This window comes from Rhinolophus sinicus, chromosome 16 (genome assembly GCF_057876585.1).
Source record: "Rhinolophus sinicus isolate RSI-liver-muscle chromosome 16, RSI-T2T, whole genome shotgun sequence".
NCBI lineage: Eukaryota > Metazoa > Chordata > Mammalia > Chiroptera > Rhinolophidae > Rhinolophus > Rhinolophus sinicus.
In genome coordinates this window covers 6,633,556-6,650,236 of record NC_142516.1, presented here as the reverse complement: position 1 = coordinate 6,650,236, position 16,681 = coordinate 6,633,556, and the positions used below count along the sequence as shown (strand labels likewise).

Below are 16,681 nucleotides of genomic sequence, written 5' to 3'. Positions count from 1 at the left end.
CTGGACCTCCTGGGCCAGGGCGCCCTCTGCTGGTATGGGCCGATGATGGGGAAGGGAGCCTGGGGCATTTGGAATCTGTTCCTGTGCAGTGGGTTACCAGCCCCAGCTCCACTGTCTTCTGCTTTTCTGCTTTTGAACTGCTGGCCTGCCTCCATCCTCCTACCTGCCGCCCCTGTCAGGCTTCTGGGCCTAGTAACTGTCTCCAGAGCCTGCACTTAGGCAGCTGGAGGGGGTGGGGAGGTGGCCCCTTGCCTAGGCTGTGGCTGCCTTGGCCAACACCAGCACAGGACTGTGAAACCGGCAGTTCCAGGTTTTCTTTTTCAGAGGAGCCCCTCTCCCATGGCAGCCCCTTGACTTGGTCGTGTAAGCACCTGTGTCCTGGCACAATCTGACCGGCACCCCCTAAGGCTGGGCTATCCTTCATTCTGGCCATGAGGTCCAGCTGGCCGGGCCTTGGTTCCCGAACCTGGCATGGCTGTGAGAAGGACTTTGGGTCAGAGCGGTGGGATTGGTGCTTTGTTCGTTCCAAGAGTAAAAGCCATTGATTCTGGATGGCTATGACCTTGAGCAAGACACTTCTCTTCAGGCTTCAGGTATCCCCTTCATTCTTTAAAATGAACATTTATTGAGCACCTCCTATGGGCCAGGTTAAGGCACTAGGGCTGCAGCAGTAAATAAAACTGACATAAAATAAACAAACAAAAACCCTGACTTCATGGAGCTGACATTCTAGTGAGGGAGACAGACAGAAACAAATAAATAAATATTAGAGGGTAAATACTATAGAGGAAAATGAGGGAGGAGATATCAAGTACGATCTGAGAACTTAACAACTCAGATGAGCAAAGACTTGAAGGAGGTAAGGGGGAAAGCTATAGGGATATCTGAAGCAAGGCCATTCCAGGCTGAGGGAGCAGCATATGCAAAGGTCCTGAGGCAGAAGCAGGGCGGACAGGTTCAGAAGACAGCAAGGAGGCCTGTGTGGCTGGAGCAGAGTGAGTAAGGAGGAACCAAGTTCTGGAGATGATGGATCCAGGGTCAGGGCCAGAGCAGAGAGGCCATTGGAGGCCATTGTGGCTTTTACTCTGAGATAAGGAGCCCCCAGAGGGTTTAAGGCAGAGAAATGACTTCTATTTTAACATGTTCACCCTGGCTACTGTTCTTACTGTTCTAAGAATGAACTGGTGTGTGTGTGCAGGGTGGCGTCCGGGGTAGAAATAGGGAGACCGGTTAGGAACCCATTGTAATAATCCAGGGGAGACGTGATAGTTCCTCACACCAGGATGCTGACAGTGGGTGTGGTGAGAAGGTAGAGCGGACAGAATTTCAAGAGGAGAAGAAGCGGCTTGGCAGACACTGAAGCCACTGCCCCCAGACCTGCCCTGCGTTGCTTAGCCGGGGTCAATCCCACAGGTTCTCCGGTCTTCAACATTGCCGGCAAGTCTTTGGGCCACATCTCCTTTAAGCTGTTTGCAGACAAAGTTCCAAAGACAGCAGAAAACTATCCTGCTCTGAGGACAGGGGAGAAAGTTCATGAAGGTTCCTGCTTTCACAGAATTAATCCGGGATTTGTGTGCCAGGATGGTGACCTCACACACCATAATGGCCTTGGCAGCAAGTCCATCTACTGGGAGAACTATGATGATGAGAATTTCATCCTGAAGTTTCAGGTCCTGGCATCTTGTCCATGGGAAACCCGGGACCAACACAAACAGTTGCCAGTCTTTCATCAGCACTGCCAAGACTGAGTGGTTGGGTGGCAAACATGTGGTCTTTGGCAAGGTGAAAAAGGGCATGGGGACTGTGGCTGCCGTGGAGCACTTTGGGTCCAGAATGACAAAACCAGTGAGAAGGTCACCACTGCTGTCTGTGGACAACGCTAATGTTGATTTGTGCTTTATCTTAACCGCCAGACCATCCCTTCCACAGCTCAGAAGAGCACCTTCACCCACAATTCTTTGCGTTCCGTGTTCTCCTTATGTCCCTCCAAGTCTAGCTGGACCGAAGAGTTAAGTTTATAATTATGAAATAAAAATGAAACAACAACAACAACAAAAAGAAGTTGAGGATGGTGCCAAAGTTTTTGGCCCGAGTTACTGGAAGAATGGAACTTCCATGAACTGAAATGGCGCAGACTGCGTGTGGGGGCAGCGGAGGAGGTTATTTTTAGACGTGTTCATTTGAGATCAAGGTGCGCATGTCAGGTAGGGGTTGGATGTGTGAACCTGGGAATCAGGGTTCAAGTCTGGACTGGAGATGGAAGCTTGGAATCCAGTCCTGGCTCAGAAGTCCTGGCCCCCATTCCACCACTGGTTACCTGGGCAGCTTGTTGAAATGCAGATTCCTGCCCCCTCCTATCTCCATGCTACAAGGTTCTGGCTCACTAGGTTGAGGGGGAGGTCTGACTGTTTGTGAACCAAACCACCCCAGGTCATTCAGAGGACTTGACAAGTTTGGGAAGACTGCTAATTTACTTTGATGATGTTTGAAAATGTAAACAGTTGTGTCACCACCACTACAATGCAGATGTGGAATATACATAATTATATACCACCAGCACCACCGCCACCCCTCCCCACAGCCTTCCCACCGCTCCCTACTCCCCCCCACCGTTCCCCTGTGCCACTCTGCAGTCAATTCCCTCCTCCCACCCCAGCCCCTGGAAACCACTGGTCTATTTTCTGTCCCTATGGTTTTGCCTTTTCCAAACTGTCCTATGGATGGAATCATACAGTATGTGGTCTTCTGTGTCTGTCTTCTTTTACCCAGCATCGTGTTTTATTTGGAAGTTTCATACAAAACTGAGCTTTAATATCTTCCCCAGTACTTTATACTATAGTTTCTAACCCTAATATGTATTATGAGGAATGTGTTATGAAATGTTCATCTAGACTACCAAATACCACCCCACCCCCATGACCTCCAAACTACTCAGGGCAGTAGTGTGCAAATATCTTGGTTTTCTAGGTATGCCCTGCTGTGAAGAAGGTTGGGAAGCCTCGCCCTGAGGTACACTGGCTTCTTGGGGGAGGCATGGATGACAGAGAAAGTGAGCAAGTGGGGATGGGATCAGTGGGCAAGAGCTGTGTCTAGTAACATCCCTCCTGGAGGACTGCTTCTCATCTGCTCTGCCCCTGACCCCTCGGTTGGTACAACTGTGTGCAAACGAAGAGACAAGGGTCTTTCCTATGAGTAAGTGGCAGTAGCTTTGGGGCATTGGCTGTTTGCCTGCTCAGAGAGATTTTTGTGTCCTTTTGGTTTCACAGCCGAATTATAGATGCTGAAGATCCCTTCCTGGATGGTGGCGGTCTCTGCAAACCTTGGTCTTAGCAAAACTGTGGTCTTGCTAGCCACAGCATGGGTCCTGGGGGCAGAGAAGGCTGGTTTGAGTTGTGTCTTGGCCCTTTCTAGCTCTGTGACCTTGGGCAAGTGTCCTGACCTTTCTCTAACCTCAGTTTTCTGCTCTATAAAATGGGGTTGACACTTGTGCCAATCTCACTGGATGTCGTGAGGATTCATGAGCTAATGAGAGTGGCACTGTGCCTGGCATGGAGAGAGTCCAGCGCTGATGGTCACTGGCATCACGTGACCTTTCAGACAGTGACAGAGTGAATCAAGATGGGCTTGGGAAATCTGCCTGAGTCAGAACAAGTTGTGGGGGGCTCTGGAAACAGATAACCTAATTTCCAGTTTCCCCTCTGCCACTTTAACTGTCTGTGCCACTTAGCCAGGTCCCTTTTTTCTCTGTAAAATGCCCATTTCTCCCTCTGAAAATGAAGGGGCACGACAAGATTTACCCTCCAAGATCCCTCCCGACGGTGTGTAGGAAGGGGTTCTCAAACTTCAGAGCGCACCTGAATCATGTAGAGAAGTTGTTACAACTCAGATTGCTGGGCCCCACCCCCAGAGTTTCTGATTCAATAGGTCTGGGGTGGGGTGCAAGAATCTGCATTTCTAACAAGTTCCCTGGTGATACTGATGCTGTTGGTACTTGGACCATGCTTTTAGAACCACTGGTTTGGGCAACCGTAGAACCAGGACTGTTGGCTGAGCCCAGCATCCATCCAGCCTGAGAGGCCCAGGTCAGTGAGTGGTTGGCCAAAGGGTCCAAGAGGAGCCAGACCTTGATAGGGCAGGGGAGAATTCTGTCTCCCAGCTCTTCCTTCTCCCCGGGGCAGTGCTGTGGCCCTTGCATCAGGCCCCTGGGGAAGGTGCTCCTGGATGGAAATAACTGGTAATCGGGCCCTTGGGTAAATGGAGAGTCTGGAGCCTGAGCTGGAGGACTCGGGCCCAGAGCTGCAGCTGCTCCTTCATCTGTGGTTATTTCTAACTAACACGAAAAGCCCATGTTCATTGTTGAAATTTAGAAAAACAGGAGAAAAACAAAATCACCAGTGTTAACATTTTGAGATAGTGTCTTCTGGTTTAAAAAACAATTAAGTCTCTTTTATTTCTTAAGCTGGGCCGTGGCCTCATTAATGTCTATTCTATGATATGTCTTAAAACAACATCTGGACTATGTTATGGGCAGAATTTTGTCTCCCACAAGTTTATATATTGAAGTCCTAACCCCAGAACGTGCAATGTGACCTTATGTGGAAATAGGGTCGTTGTATATGTAATTAGTTAAGATGAGGTTGTGTTGGAGCAGGGTTGGCCCCAACCCAATATAACTGGTGTCCTTATAAAACGGGGAAATTTGGACTCAGACACACACAAGGAGAATACCACGTGTAGACTAGAGTTCTGCTACCAAGAAACTATCAGAAGCCAGGAGAGAGGCCTGGAACAGAACCTTTTCCAGCACCTTCAGAGGGAGGACGGCCCTGCTGACACCTTTATCTCAGACTTCTAGCCTCCAGGACTGTAAGACAATACATTTTGTGGTACTTTGCTATGGCAGCCCTAGCAAACTAATACATATTACATACCCTCTTTGGGCGGAAGAAGTGGGGGAGGGGGAAACCACACAGGCAAACTCTTTCAAAAGGTGTGGAGGGAAAAGCTTTAATCGTTTCATCTGGTCTGGTCCCGTTCGAGTGGTCAGCCATGGGCTCCTTGAAGACTGGTGGGATGTGTTGGTCTAGTGTCCCTTGCACTGGGCTTAGCACATAGTTAAGAGTTAATATTGCGTCAATGAAGGTGGGAGCATTGACAAACCTGTCTTGGGGGTAGCAAGAGACATTTTACAGAGGTGTTTCACCTAGGCCTGGAGGCAAGAAGTTTATCTTGTGCAGTTCTTGCTCTGAAGGGGGGACTGGAGAGCAGGGGAAGACAAAGATGAGGGAGGGTGGAGAAGGTGGAAGGAATCCCGTTCGATAGCTTTATTTTTCTCTAAGAAAAAGGAGAGCTGGATATGGCATGGGGAAGAGGCAAAGGTTTGGAAAAGCCACAGTGGGGAAGTGGAGGGGTCCAGGGACAAATAGAACAAGTGCTGAGCAGTGGTAGGGCTCAGCTGAGAGTGGAGGCAATGATTTGTGGGTTTGGTCTTTGCGGAGCCTCAGATGATTGGGTTAAAGGGATTGGGGAATCCATCATTTATTCAACAGGGAGAAAATGAACAGGTCAAAGGGAGTGGAATGCTCCCTAACCCTGAAGAATGAACCTGGTAGGCATTAGATTGTGAGAGCAAAGCAGGAAAGCAGGTTCTATTTGGAGAGGGAGGAGCTGGAATTTAAAATTTCAGGTGAACCAGTTGTGTGACCCTGGGGGTGCATGGCTAAGGTGCGGGGTGGGGGGAGGGGAAGTCATGGAGATGACCATCTCGAGGAACTGGAAGCCAGAGTTGGCCCTGAGGATGTTAAAGTCTCCCAGAATCCAGGGCGGCACCGTGAGGCACGTGACAGCCCCTCATAATTGGCTGACAGTGAAGCAACTAGTTGAGAAGATGGCGGCAGAGCGAGAACCTCATTGGAGTAGGTCTGTAGACACAGCGGCATTCGGTGTGCAGGAGGGCAATGAGGAGCAAGGGGAATTCGGACCCTGCCTCCTGTCTGGACAAAGACAGGGGCGATGTGGGAGGAGGAGAGTCTGGACGGTGCGCAGAGGACGGCTCCCTCTCTGCACCAACAACGAAGTAGAGACAGGGCTGGATTTCCAGAAGCAGGGTGCAGCTCCAGCCACTAACTTGTTCTGCGCCCCATCTCTGAGCCCAGTTCCTAAAACATATCAAAGGGAGCGAGTTAGAGCTGTGATGCTCCTTTGAGTTCTGGGACTCGAGGAGGACCGAAGGCAGGGTAAAAATAGCGGCGGGGTTTAGCAGGGCATTGAACCGTGGGGCTAGCCCGGGCAAAGCCCGCTGGCAGCGTCGCGCGTCTCCATGGCGACGGGCCGCGTGGCCTGAAAGCGGGCGGAGTTTCGGGCGGGGTGGGGCATCTCTGTGACGCCAGGGCCTAGGCCTAAATGGCGAAACCCGAGAGGCTCACGGCGGGGTTTGAACTGGCCAATGGGCGAGCTGCCGACCGGGTGTCGGAAAAGGAGGCGGAAGCGGGGAGGAGCCGCCGCCGGAGCCGGACTACATCCGCCACGGCGTCTCCATGGCACGACCCTGGCCACAGACTTCAACGACTTCATAAGGAGGCGTTTCTGGGCGCAGCCGTGTCGCTCCTGGTGAGAGGCCTCCGCTAGGCGGGACCCAAGGCGCTCCGGGGCGCGCCGCAGCCGCTGCCCGGCCTGGTCCCCACGGGCGGGCTGGCCCCCGCTGGGGTGGCCCCCGCCTGCAGCCCTCGGGCGCGCTCGTCCAGCTCCCGTCAGAATCTGGACCCCCGCCCCGCCCACCGGCGCGGGCCTCCTCCCGCTAACGGGCGGGCCGATTGCCTCCCTCCTCACCTGGCCACCGGCGGGGCTCGGCTCGCTTCTCTGCTGCCCTCTGGCAGGGCTTCGCCCTTCTCTCTATGGGCAGAAACTGGTTCCCTCCTGCCCGCTGGTGGGTGGTCGTCCCTTCTGTCCGCCGACGGAGACTGGTCCCGCGCCCTCTAGCCTGCCGGTGGGCGTCGCCCCGTCCGCCCTTCCCTCCCCGCGGGCCTGGGCACGGCAGTTATTTGTCCGCTCGTTGTAGGCAGCGCTGTCCCCCGGGGACCGCCTCCGGGTCCCCGAACCCGCTGGCTAATTTGCCCTTCCAGGGGACCTCTCTGGGGGTCCCGTCCCGCTCCCTGCACAACCCGGCGTCTAACCCCCTCTAACTCGGATGCTAGATCCCAGAAGTTGCTGCTGCGCCAGGGTATTTTCCCTCCGCAGTCGGGGCTACCTAGTAGCGGCGGGGCGCCCCTTTATCACCGGTAACCTCCGTTCCTCGCTCCTTCAAATACTATTGGTCCTCTCCGGGTATCTGTTAGACGGGAACGCCCCTTCTCCTAGGAGACAGTTGCCCTGGTCCCGCCCAGAACATACCCCGCTCTTACAGCTCCCTGCGTGGGTTCTGGCCCTTTGGGGCCCACTTGGGCCCTAGCGGTTCTCTCCCACCCTCCACGAAAGCCAGCCAGCACCTCAGGTTTTACCCTTGGTGGCCACACGCCTTCCCTCCTGGGTGGGGCCTGGGTGTGGTGATTTAGCTCGAAGTTCCGCTGCCCGTTCTTCCCTGGGGAGGGGAGCTCCCACCGCGTCCCCCTACCCGCCTACTGGCCTCAGTCACACGGGTCGCTCAGCCTCTCCTATCTCCCCCCACTTTGGCAGGACAGTTGCTGTGCGACTTGGACAGTAGAGAGGAGCGCCTCCCAAGTTTTCATCCAAGTGCCACCCCCAAAGCTTCCACCCTCCTCCCCCTCAGAGAGGACGTTTGATGCTGGGCCCCTGAGATTCTCATTGACAAGCCCCTCTGGGTCCCCCTGAGCAGAGCCTGCTGACCCAATTGTCCACCTTTGCGGCTTTGATGCCTAGTCATGTCTGCCTCATCCTCAGGCGGCTCCCCCAGGTACTGCCAATGTGGGGGGCCCCTCCACTGGAGGGCAGGGAAAGGTGGTCAGGGGCCTCCAGGTTGGAGGCTTCTTTTTCCAGCTTTCCTGTTCAGTGTACTGAAAGTCTGGGCCGAAATATTTGGAAATCATTTTTAAGGGGAAGGAGGAAAACAATCCAGACACATGATCTCAGCTCTGCCCCCTTATCTCCCTCCCTCCCCAGCCGCCCCAGTTCCTGGTAGTAAATAGGGTCACCATTGTTGTTTCAATGGATTACTAGGCGTAGATGGTTTTTGAAAGGAGACCATTTAAAAAATAACAATGCTATAGGAGGTGGATGCAGCAGTTAGCAAGGTGTTGATGGAGTCCAAGTGTTTGATGGGAATCCCAGTTGAGGGAGAGAGATTACCCAAGTCTGCTGGCTTCTAGTGAACAGAAATGTTCTAAGTGAGGAGGGGAAAAAAAATCTCAGATTCTGTATTCCTTGGCTAAATGATTACCGTGTTTCCCCAAAAATAAGACCTAGCCGGACAATCAGCTTTAATGGAGCAAAAGCAGCGTCTTTTGGAGCAAAAATTAATATAAGATGTTATATTAATTATTATTTATTATAAGACCCGGTCTTATAATAAAATAAGACCGGGTTTTATATTAATTTTTGTTCCAAAAGATGCATTTGAGCTGATTGTCCGGCTAGGTCTTATTTTTGGGGAAACATGGTGGTAGGGCTCAGTATTTTTTCTTTTTTTAATCAAGGTGTGATACACATATAGCAAAACACCTGCTAAAAGGCTCAAGAATGTTTATATTGCATTTTTTTATGTTGCATTATTTTCTCCAAGTTATTTGTGGGGAGGGTAAAGTCATATTTTAGTGTTGTCAGGAGGCAGTGGGATGGATCGAATGAACTTTTCAAGTCCCTTCCTATCCTGGAATTCCCAGATGTACTGCTGCCAAATTTTGGAGATTAAATGGTTGCTCTATTTGCAAAGCTGGTGATGGCGCTGTTTATGTATAAGCAAGATGAATTACATGTGGTATACAAACAAAACAAAACAAAAATAACCCTTCTTCTTAGAAGCTTAAGGAGTAGCAAGTAGAATATTTTAGGAAATAGTCATTTTTCATCCTATTAGTTGAATATTTGACTGTTGCTTTTATGAAGTTGAGTCCCAGGGACTTTGTTCCTGAGCCTACTGCTCTGTCTTTTTATGTCAGTCATTCACTGAGTACTTCTCTGGGGCTACCTCTGCTCTGGGCAGTATGCTGGGCACTTTTACCCCCAGCCAAACTAGCACCTTGGCTGTTGCTCATGTGCTGTCTGCTTTTTGTCACCTGACAGGATGACACCTGGGCTTTTCAGTAAAAGGTCACAATACATGTGATGCGATGGCAGGTTAAGAGGCCAGCCCTGCAAATGCCCATCACCCCTGTTTCCATCTCACTGCCGGCACACCATGCCTGTTTGGTGCCTCGTGGAAAGGGTGCCACATGATTCCAGACTGGTTCTAGCCGTCAACTTGTTACCCACCATATCTAGTATACAATTTCAGGAGATCTACGAAATAGAAGAGCCCTAGTTTTCTGCTTACCATCTGGTTTTTGTGCCTGGGTGCAGGTTTCCATCGTGTGGGAAGAACGGAGTAACAAGTCTCACGCAGAAAAAGATCCTGAGGACACCTTGTGGCGCACCCAGTTTGACTGTTACGGTAGGTGACATACACACGTGCACCCTCCGGCCTGTGGCTCTGCTCAAACTGCTTCTGCACACCTTTTCCGGGAGCTGCCTTACCCTGCTGGCACCGCTGTGGCCTGGCACTCTGCTAGGTGCCTTCATGCAGACCCTGCTGAGCGACTGGATGGTTGTTTTGTTTGTTTGTTTTTGTTTTTTTGCTTATGGTAAGGCTGTCAGGTGTGAGGAGGTTGTCTAATCCTTCCAGACAAATTTTAAAAGTCTTTAGAACACATTTAATGTGTTCTAAATAATAATAAGTAATAATAATAATAATGAAGAAGAGGAAGAAAATAACAATAGATTGGGAGGGGATAGGCGCTGATGGTGGGTATGTAGCTGGGGTTTTACCTTGCTTATATTTCCTTTAGAATCCATAGAACCTTCTTGTCTCGGCTTTCTGTTTTCATCGTCTCTTACCTGCCTGGTGCCTGGTTTATTTTGCGCTCTAATCATTTTGTGTTTCCTGTGCTAATGCGCATGCCGGTTTAGATTACGGTGTGGAAGGATTCGCCTGCTTCCCAGCTGTGCTGTGCGGAGTCTAAGGAGGAGCTCTGCCTTCCAGCAGGCTGGGCCCGAGAGCCAGCTCTGAGGACCTGGGCCGGCTTTGGGCTCCTTTCTAGAACCTGCGGGTCTTGCAGACCCCCTCTCTTAGCTGGCCCTGGACCTCTGGTGGTCTTCAGCTGGGATCTCTGCCGGAGCCTGCTGAATGGCACTCCCACCTTGGTTCCTGCCTGCATGCCAGTAGTTAGTAGCTGTCCTGCTCGCTTGGTGGCTAGGCTTTCAGTGGCCCCAGAGACTGTGAGCTCTGTTTTTTATGCCCAGTTTACTCATCCACAGATCAACCTTTTTTGTGTTGTCCTCCCCGGCCTGCCAGAAGCGAACCATGAAAGACCGCTCTTCAACTCCCCCCTTACATGTTCATGTGGATGAGAACACCCCTGTCCACGTCCACATAAAAAAACTCCCGAAACCGTCAGCGACCAGCAGCCAGGTAGGAGCATGCCAGTGGGGCAAGGTGAAGGCTGTGGAGCAGGGCGACACCTCCCAGCTCAGACTCCATGTGCTGCTAACTCCCAAGGTTTGAGAGACATTCGCTCTCGGAGGTCGGCTGCCTAGTTAGAAGGTAGGCAGGACTGTCATCCAGGAATGACAGCAGAAGTAGCCTTAAAGAGGCTCCCCTGCAGAGTTGGAGACGGATGCCACTAGCGTGATGCCACAGCCAGCTGTGTGGGGAAGTGACGCTGGGTTTGTCCCTTTCCACAGAAATCTCATAAGCGCGGAATGAAAGGGGACACCGTGAATGTGCGGCGGAGTGTCCGGGTGAAAACCAAGGTACCTTGGATGCCCCCTGGAAAGTCACCTGCCCGGCATGTGGGATGCAAGTGGGAGGTAGGCTCGCTCTGTTCAGGCTTTTCTTCTCGGACTGGTCAGGGTCTAGCAGGCCTCATACTCCAGCTGGTAGGACTCGGGGTCGACTGTAGCTGTTAGACACATCCCAGTAGGTCCTGTTTACTGAGCGCCTTGCTAACCCCTGGAAGTACGTGCATCTTCTGTGGTAGATCCTGCCCACACCAGATGCAGAAACCAAGGCCTGGAGAGGTGATGTCTCAGAGAAAGTAGCAGAACTGGAGTTAGGACTCAGGGGTCTCATTCAAGAGGCTGTACTCTTGGCCTCTAATTTGTCTGTGAGGAGCCACATGTCTTTTCCCATGTAACTGTGATAGTATCTGAAGTATAACAAAAAATATATATGCCAGAGTGTACATATCCAAGAAAGCATCGCCTCTTCTGAGGTGGTCTCCATAAGAGACCATGTCCATATTCTACAGAGGTCATCAAAGCCACTTTTGGAGCAATCTGCTGGGGCGTAACAGCCTTTGGTATTAGTTGTCAAGAATCCAAGAGAACTGTCCCTTTTTTTAGACTCAACATGTTTTGCTTGTCCATCCATCCATCTGTACAGTAATTCCTGCACATTTATTGGGACTTGTGCCAGATACTGCTGGGCACTGGGGTTGTAGCTGCAAACTGGCAGACGTGCCTTCCTTCTGCTTATATTCTAGTCAATTGCAGTGAAAAACAATGATAGGACAAGGCCTTTTGGTCATGTTTTAGACAAAGATCTCATTATTTGGGACAAGTCAAGGACTTGAGATTACTTTAAGATGCTGATACCTGATCTATTGTGAAAGATTCAGTCTTTTTTTTTTTAATTACTTTTACTGATTACTTTTAAAATTAGAAATAAAAAATAAAAGTAATTACTCTGAAGTTTATAGTCATACTTCATGGTTTTGACTCCTTGGTTTACCAATTTGTCCCAAAGAGGCAAAGGGAGTATGGAGTATTATTCTAGGGGATAAATGAGAACTGTTCTGGCCAGTATATATATATATATATATATATATATATATATATATATATATATATATGTGTGTGTGTGTGTGTGTGTGTATATATATATGTGTATATATATGTATACATATGTACACATATATATACATATATATACACACACGTATACATATACATATACATGTGTATATATAGTACAAGGAAGATTGGAATTCAAATGATGTCTTACATTTTTCACCATGGGGATCTCACTAATAAACAGTGAAATGTAAATTAAAAACTATATTTTAAAAACAAAAACAAAAGTTGTTATTTTTACTGAGTGGCAAAAAGTTGAAAAGATTACAAATGTCTTGTGTTGGCAAGCATACGGGGTATCAACAAATCTTTTTAGACAGTTCTAAGAGGATCGCGAAACTGATTGAACTGTGCTGGAGGCAGTTTGGCCTCATCTATCCAAACAGTGATTCTATAATTTAGCACTTAGGAATTTATCCTTAAAAAGTCACAGAAGAGTACAGAGATCTGTGTTTAAAGATATTTGTTATAGTATTGTTTGTAACAGAAAAATTGGAAGCAACCTTAAGTCTATCAGGAGGATATTGGTTAAATTACGATACATCCATACAATGGAATACCATGCAACCATTTCAAAGATTGAGGTAGATATTTACACATGAGGTAGATATTTACATGTGATAATGAATCTCGGAGCCACACAGCATGGAGAGTTTGGCCCAAGTGGTGCAGAAAAGGGCACTTATGTGTCCATGTGTGTATGGATATGTTTGTATACGCATGACGTTTTCTGGGAGGATATGCAAGAAGTGGTAAGCGGTGATGACCTCTGGAGTGTGGGAAGCGCTTAATGGTTTATTTATTTTGTAATGGCCTGCATGAATTTCTTTATAACAAGCATACTATGTTTTATAATTTAAAGTGCTTTTCAAAAAAGTGAAAAGACTCGGTAATTTTCAAAGTATACGTCAAAGTTATGCCGCTGTGGAAATTGACTCTTGTTGACGTAAGTTGCTAGAAGCTGTGGTCCCCTCTGGAAAGCTCAATGTCTCTTTCAGTCCCGGGGCCCCAGGATCCTAAAAAAGGAGGGACCCAGAGAGGTGACTTGTCATCTCTCAAACAGTAGCTCTCTTTCATGCTACTTGAGCCAGCCCTTCTCCACTTTCCAGGGGCCCTCCATGTTGCTGGGAGACCCCAGCCTGGCCCTTTTATTATGGACAAGAGAGAAAAGACCCTAGGAAGAGGAAGTTTGCAGTAGAGCTGGACGGGGACCCAAGAAGATGCTGCATGCATATGGGGATTCTTGTTTTTTAAAAAAAAAAAACCTTCTGATACATAAGATTACCTTTGAGAGAAAGAAGGTCTGGGGTTTTTTTCTCTACCCTATTATTAAATAAAGTGATCTATTTTTATTATGGAAAATTGAAAATACAGAAAAATAGACAATCACCTATAATTATCCTGTTCTAACATGCCTGCCATTAAGTTTTACAAACTTTTTTGTTGAAAAGTGTAGGAAAGACACATCAGAAATGTGTTGCTTCAAGTTTTTCGAAAGATCTGTGTAACCATCACCCAGCTCAAGAAACATGTCACCAGCTTCTCTAGAATCTCCCCTCTGGTCCTATTCCTGTCACTACTGCCCCCAAGGGTAATCACTGTCCTGAAACTAATATTTTGGTACTTTACCATCACTGTTAACTATGCAGAGTTTTTTTCCTATGTTGTTTCCCCCCCCACTCATTATAATCATAATATCTACATATTTTCCTATTATCCTTCTTTTAAATATTAAAAGTAACTTTTTTCTTATAAAAACAATGCATAGTCATTGTTGACAAATTAGAAAATCCAAATCAGTACAAGGAAGAAAGTAAAAAGACCTGTGATCCCACTACCCTGAGAAGACCCAGGTCATGTGTAGGTAGGTGCTAGCCTTCCTGATCTTACGAACCGACTCATTCTTTTGATTTTTGTAACAAGGGATCATATTTTACTTACCGCATATATAACATTCTTTTTTTTTTTTTTTTAACGCATTTTGACTGTATTTGCATTGCACGTTATTTTTTAAGGCACTATTCTATTGTGTGTATATTTGTACCGTTACATATTTAACCAATACTATCTCGTCATACATTTAGCTATATCCTTGCCTTGAATTTAAATATTGATTCACATTCTTAGATATTCGTGATAAATTCCTAGAAATAGAATTGCTGGGACCAAAGACACATGCATTTTTTTAAGTTGTCCCCTATAAGTCCTACTTGCTTGACATAACAGTCACACCCTTATTAAACACTTCCTTTTATTTCTGATAACCGTGATCTTTCCTTGGAAATTGGCACAGAAGGTCATCCACCTCGGCTTAAAAGGAGTGAAGAGCTGTACAAATGATGAGAAGTAGCAACTACTTAACGTACTAAAATAAGTTTACAGAATGAGCCAAGTTGAATTTATCAAAACCCATGGAAACCCTGGTCCCCAGATTATAATATTGTCCTTTCTGAAGTCTTAAAAGCAAAGTGTTACACAGTTTTACATCAACTTTTCTGAGGGGCACATGCATGTAAAACAATTTTTTATGCTGATGTATTTAAATGTTTTCCAGACATCATACTATAGCATGTTATTCATTATGCGTTTCTAATAATATTTTTCTACGTAACCAAAATAACAATGATTAGTCCTAAAAACTTTATTTCTTAATATCAGATAATATCTGGTCCATATTCAGATTTCCTCTTGTCCTTAAAATACCTTTTACAGAGATTTGTGTACCTCTGCGACTACCCACCATCATGCATTCATATTTATTTCAAAAACTTTGGACATATTTTATTTCTATCCCAGGTATATGAAAACATCCCTTGCTTTAAGAATTACTACTTTTATGGCATGTTCTTCCTCCCGGGGACCCTGTGCTTGGCCTGTTAGCCATGTTAGCTCTTTCCCTGGACAAGCACGTGTGGCGGAAGTGGTTGCGGTTTTGCCTTACGAGTTTGTCTGTTCTCCATCCTCTCCCGTCAGAATCCACCTCATTGCCTGGAGATCACGCCACCATCTTCAGAAAAGCTGGTCTCAGTGATGCGGTTAAGTGACCTCTCCACAGAAGATGATGACTCGGGTCACTGTAAGATGAACCATTATGATAAGAAGATTGACAGTCTTATGAACGCAGTTGGTTGTCTCAAATCTGAGGTGAGGGAGCTGGGGTGGCTGGGAGAGCTAGTTCCCCGAGGACAAGTGGGTTCCTGGTGGACCGTCCCATCCGGCTGCCTCTCTGTAGGCCTCCCATCCTTCTCAGCAGGCTGCCCAGGGCTTCAGATGCCCCTGGACAGATTGCTGGGGTGACCTGGGATCCCTCTCCATTGAGCGCGGAGCCCAGGCCTGGCCCTGGTCTTGCCTGATGCTCTGTGTGGATGGCCTGTTTTCATTTTTTACAACAGTAAATGAACCCAGTGATATTATTGTCCCCATTGAAGATGAAATGACTAGGACACTGGGGCCTCTTGCTTTCCATTTTACATAAAAGTTAAAAAAACAAAAAAACAACAAAGAAGTAAAGGAAGTTTGTCCTCAGTTGCTGGGCTGTGTCTTTGGGTGGCATATGGCAATGGGAGTGGAACAATCCGGAAGACCACGGCCCCCAACCTAGAAGTTGGTGGAGCTGGCATGAAGCCCAGGTCTTGCCTCCTAAGGTGACCTGTATCTTTAATTCTCCTCCCTGCACTCGGGGCTCAGGGGCCTTCCTGGAGAATCTGGGGCTGGCTGCCTGGCAACAGTCCCTTCTTCCTCAATGGCCCGCAGCACCGGGGCCTTTTTGTGACATCTCTCCCCCTGTGGTGTGCCAGCTGAACCATGGTTTGTACCCTCGTTCTGTCCCTAACCAGCAAGCTGCGCGGGCTCTCTGTACTCGGTTTCCTCAGCAATGAGGAAATGAGGAGAGGAATAACATCTGCCCAGAGGCTTGGGGACAGTTAGGAACTCAGACTGCACCCAGAGCAGCTCAGTGCCCATGCAGCTCGCACTCGAGGTGCCTTTCACTCGGTCTGAAGAACGGGGCCTCGCGCGGAGGCAGAGGGGGGAGCCGCGCCTCAGTGACCCCTGCCTGCTCCCCTGCACAGGTCAAGATGCAGAAGGGGGAGCGCCAGATGGCCAAACGGTTCCTGGAGGAGCGGAAGGAGGAGCTGGAGGAGGTGGCCCACGAGCTGGCCGAGACCGAGCATGAGAACACGGTCCTGAGGCACAATATCGAGCGCATCAAGGAGGAGAAGGACTTGACCATGTGAGGCGGCCCTGCCGGGTCGCAGTGGGAGCAGAGGAACCCCCACAGACTGTAGTGAGGGGAGGCAGTCAGGGAAGCCCTTCTGGAAGAAGCGCTGTTTCAGGGCAGTCCTGCAGGGTGGTTAGGAGTTGGCGTTGGGCAGGTGGTTGCTGGGGACCATCTCGTATGAGGGCTCCGAGCTGGGAAGAGTTTGCGGCTGAGACACGGGAAGCAGGCCGGGGTGCGGAGAGCAGGGGCCTGAGAGCCACTTGGAGGAGTTTGTGTTGAGGGCAGTTGGGAGCCATGGAAGGGTGTGAGCAGGGAATGGTGTGAGCAGACTCTACTCCATTGTGGAGAGTGGATGGGAAGGCTCAGCAGCAGATCTGTGGATGGTGGTTAGGAGGCCGTGGC

General features: G+C 48.8%; 1 protein-coding gene, 1 long non-coding RNA gene and 1 pseudogene across 14 annotated transcripts in view; 2 read left to right on the top strand and 1 right to left on the bottom strand.

Moving 5' to 3' along the window:
• The first annotated feature begins 838 nt into the window (after nucleotides 1-838).
• Nucleotides 839-2,633, top strand: LOC109445998 (peptidyl-prolyl cis-trans isomerase A pseudogene; annotated as a pseudogene).
• A 2,348-nt stretch (nucleotides 2,634-4,981) lies between these two features.
• On the bottom strand, nucleotides 4,982-7,242 carry LOC109445902 (uncharacterized). The gene is made up of 2 exons (XR_002137103.3): nucleotides 6,829-7,242; nucleotides 4,982-6,158 (listed from the first exon to the last, which is right to left on the bottom strand). It is a non-coding gene; the product is annotated as an uncharacterized LOC109445902 (long non-coding RNA).
• ODF2 (outer dense fiber of sperm tails 2) overlaps nucleotides 6,446-16,681 on the top strand; it is a 28,343-nt gene continuing 18,107 nt past the window's right edge. The window contains exons 1-7 of one of the 13 annotated variants that reach the window (XM_088793628.1): nucleotides 6,446-6,609; nucleotides 9,511-9,601; nucleotides 10,117-10,235; nucleotides 10,465-10,618; nucleotides 10,891-11,016; nucleotides 15,034-15,204; nucleotides 16,131-16,291. In XM_088793628.1, the coding sequence (XP_088649754.1) occupies nucleotides 6,446-6,609; nucleotides 9,511-9,601; nucleotides 10,117-10,235; nucleotides 10,465-10,618; nucleotides 10,891-11,016; nucleotides 15,034-15,204; nucleotides 16,131-16,291 (986 nt within the window). The other 12 variants (XM_019728731.3, XM_019728725.3, XM_074331122.2 and 9 more) reach the window with 12 other exon arrangements.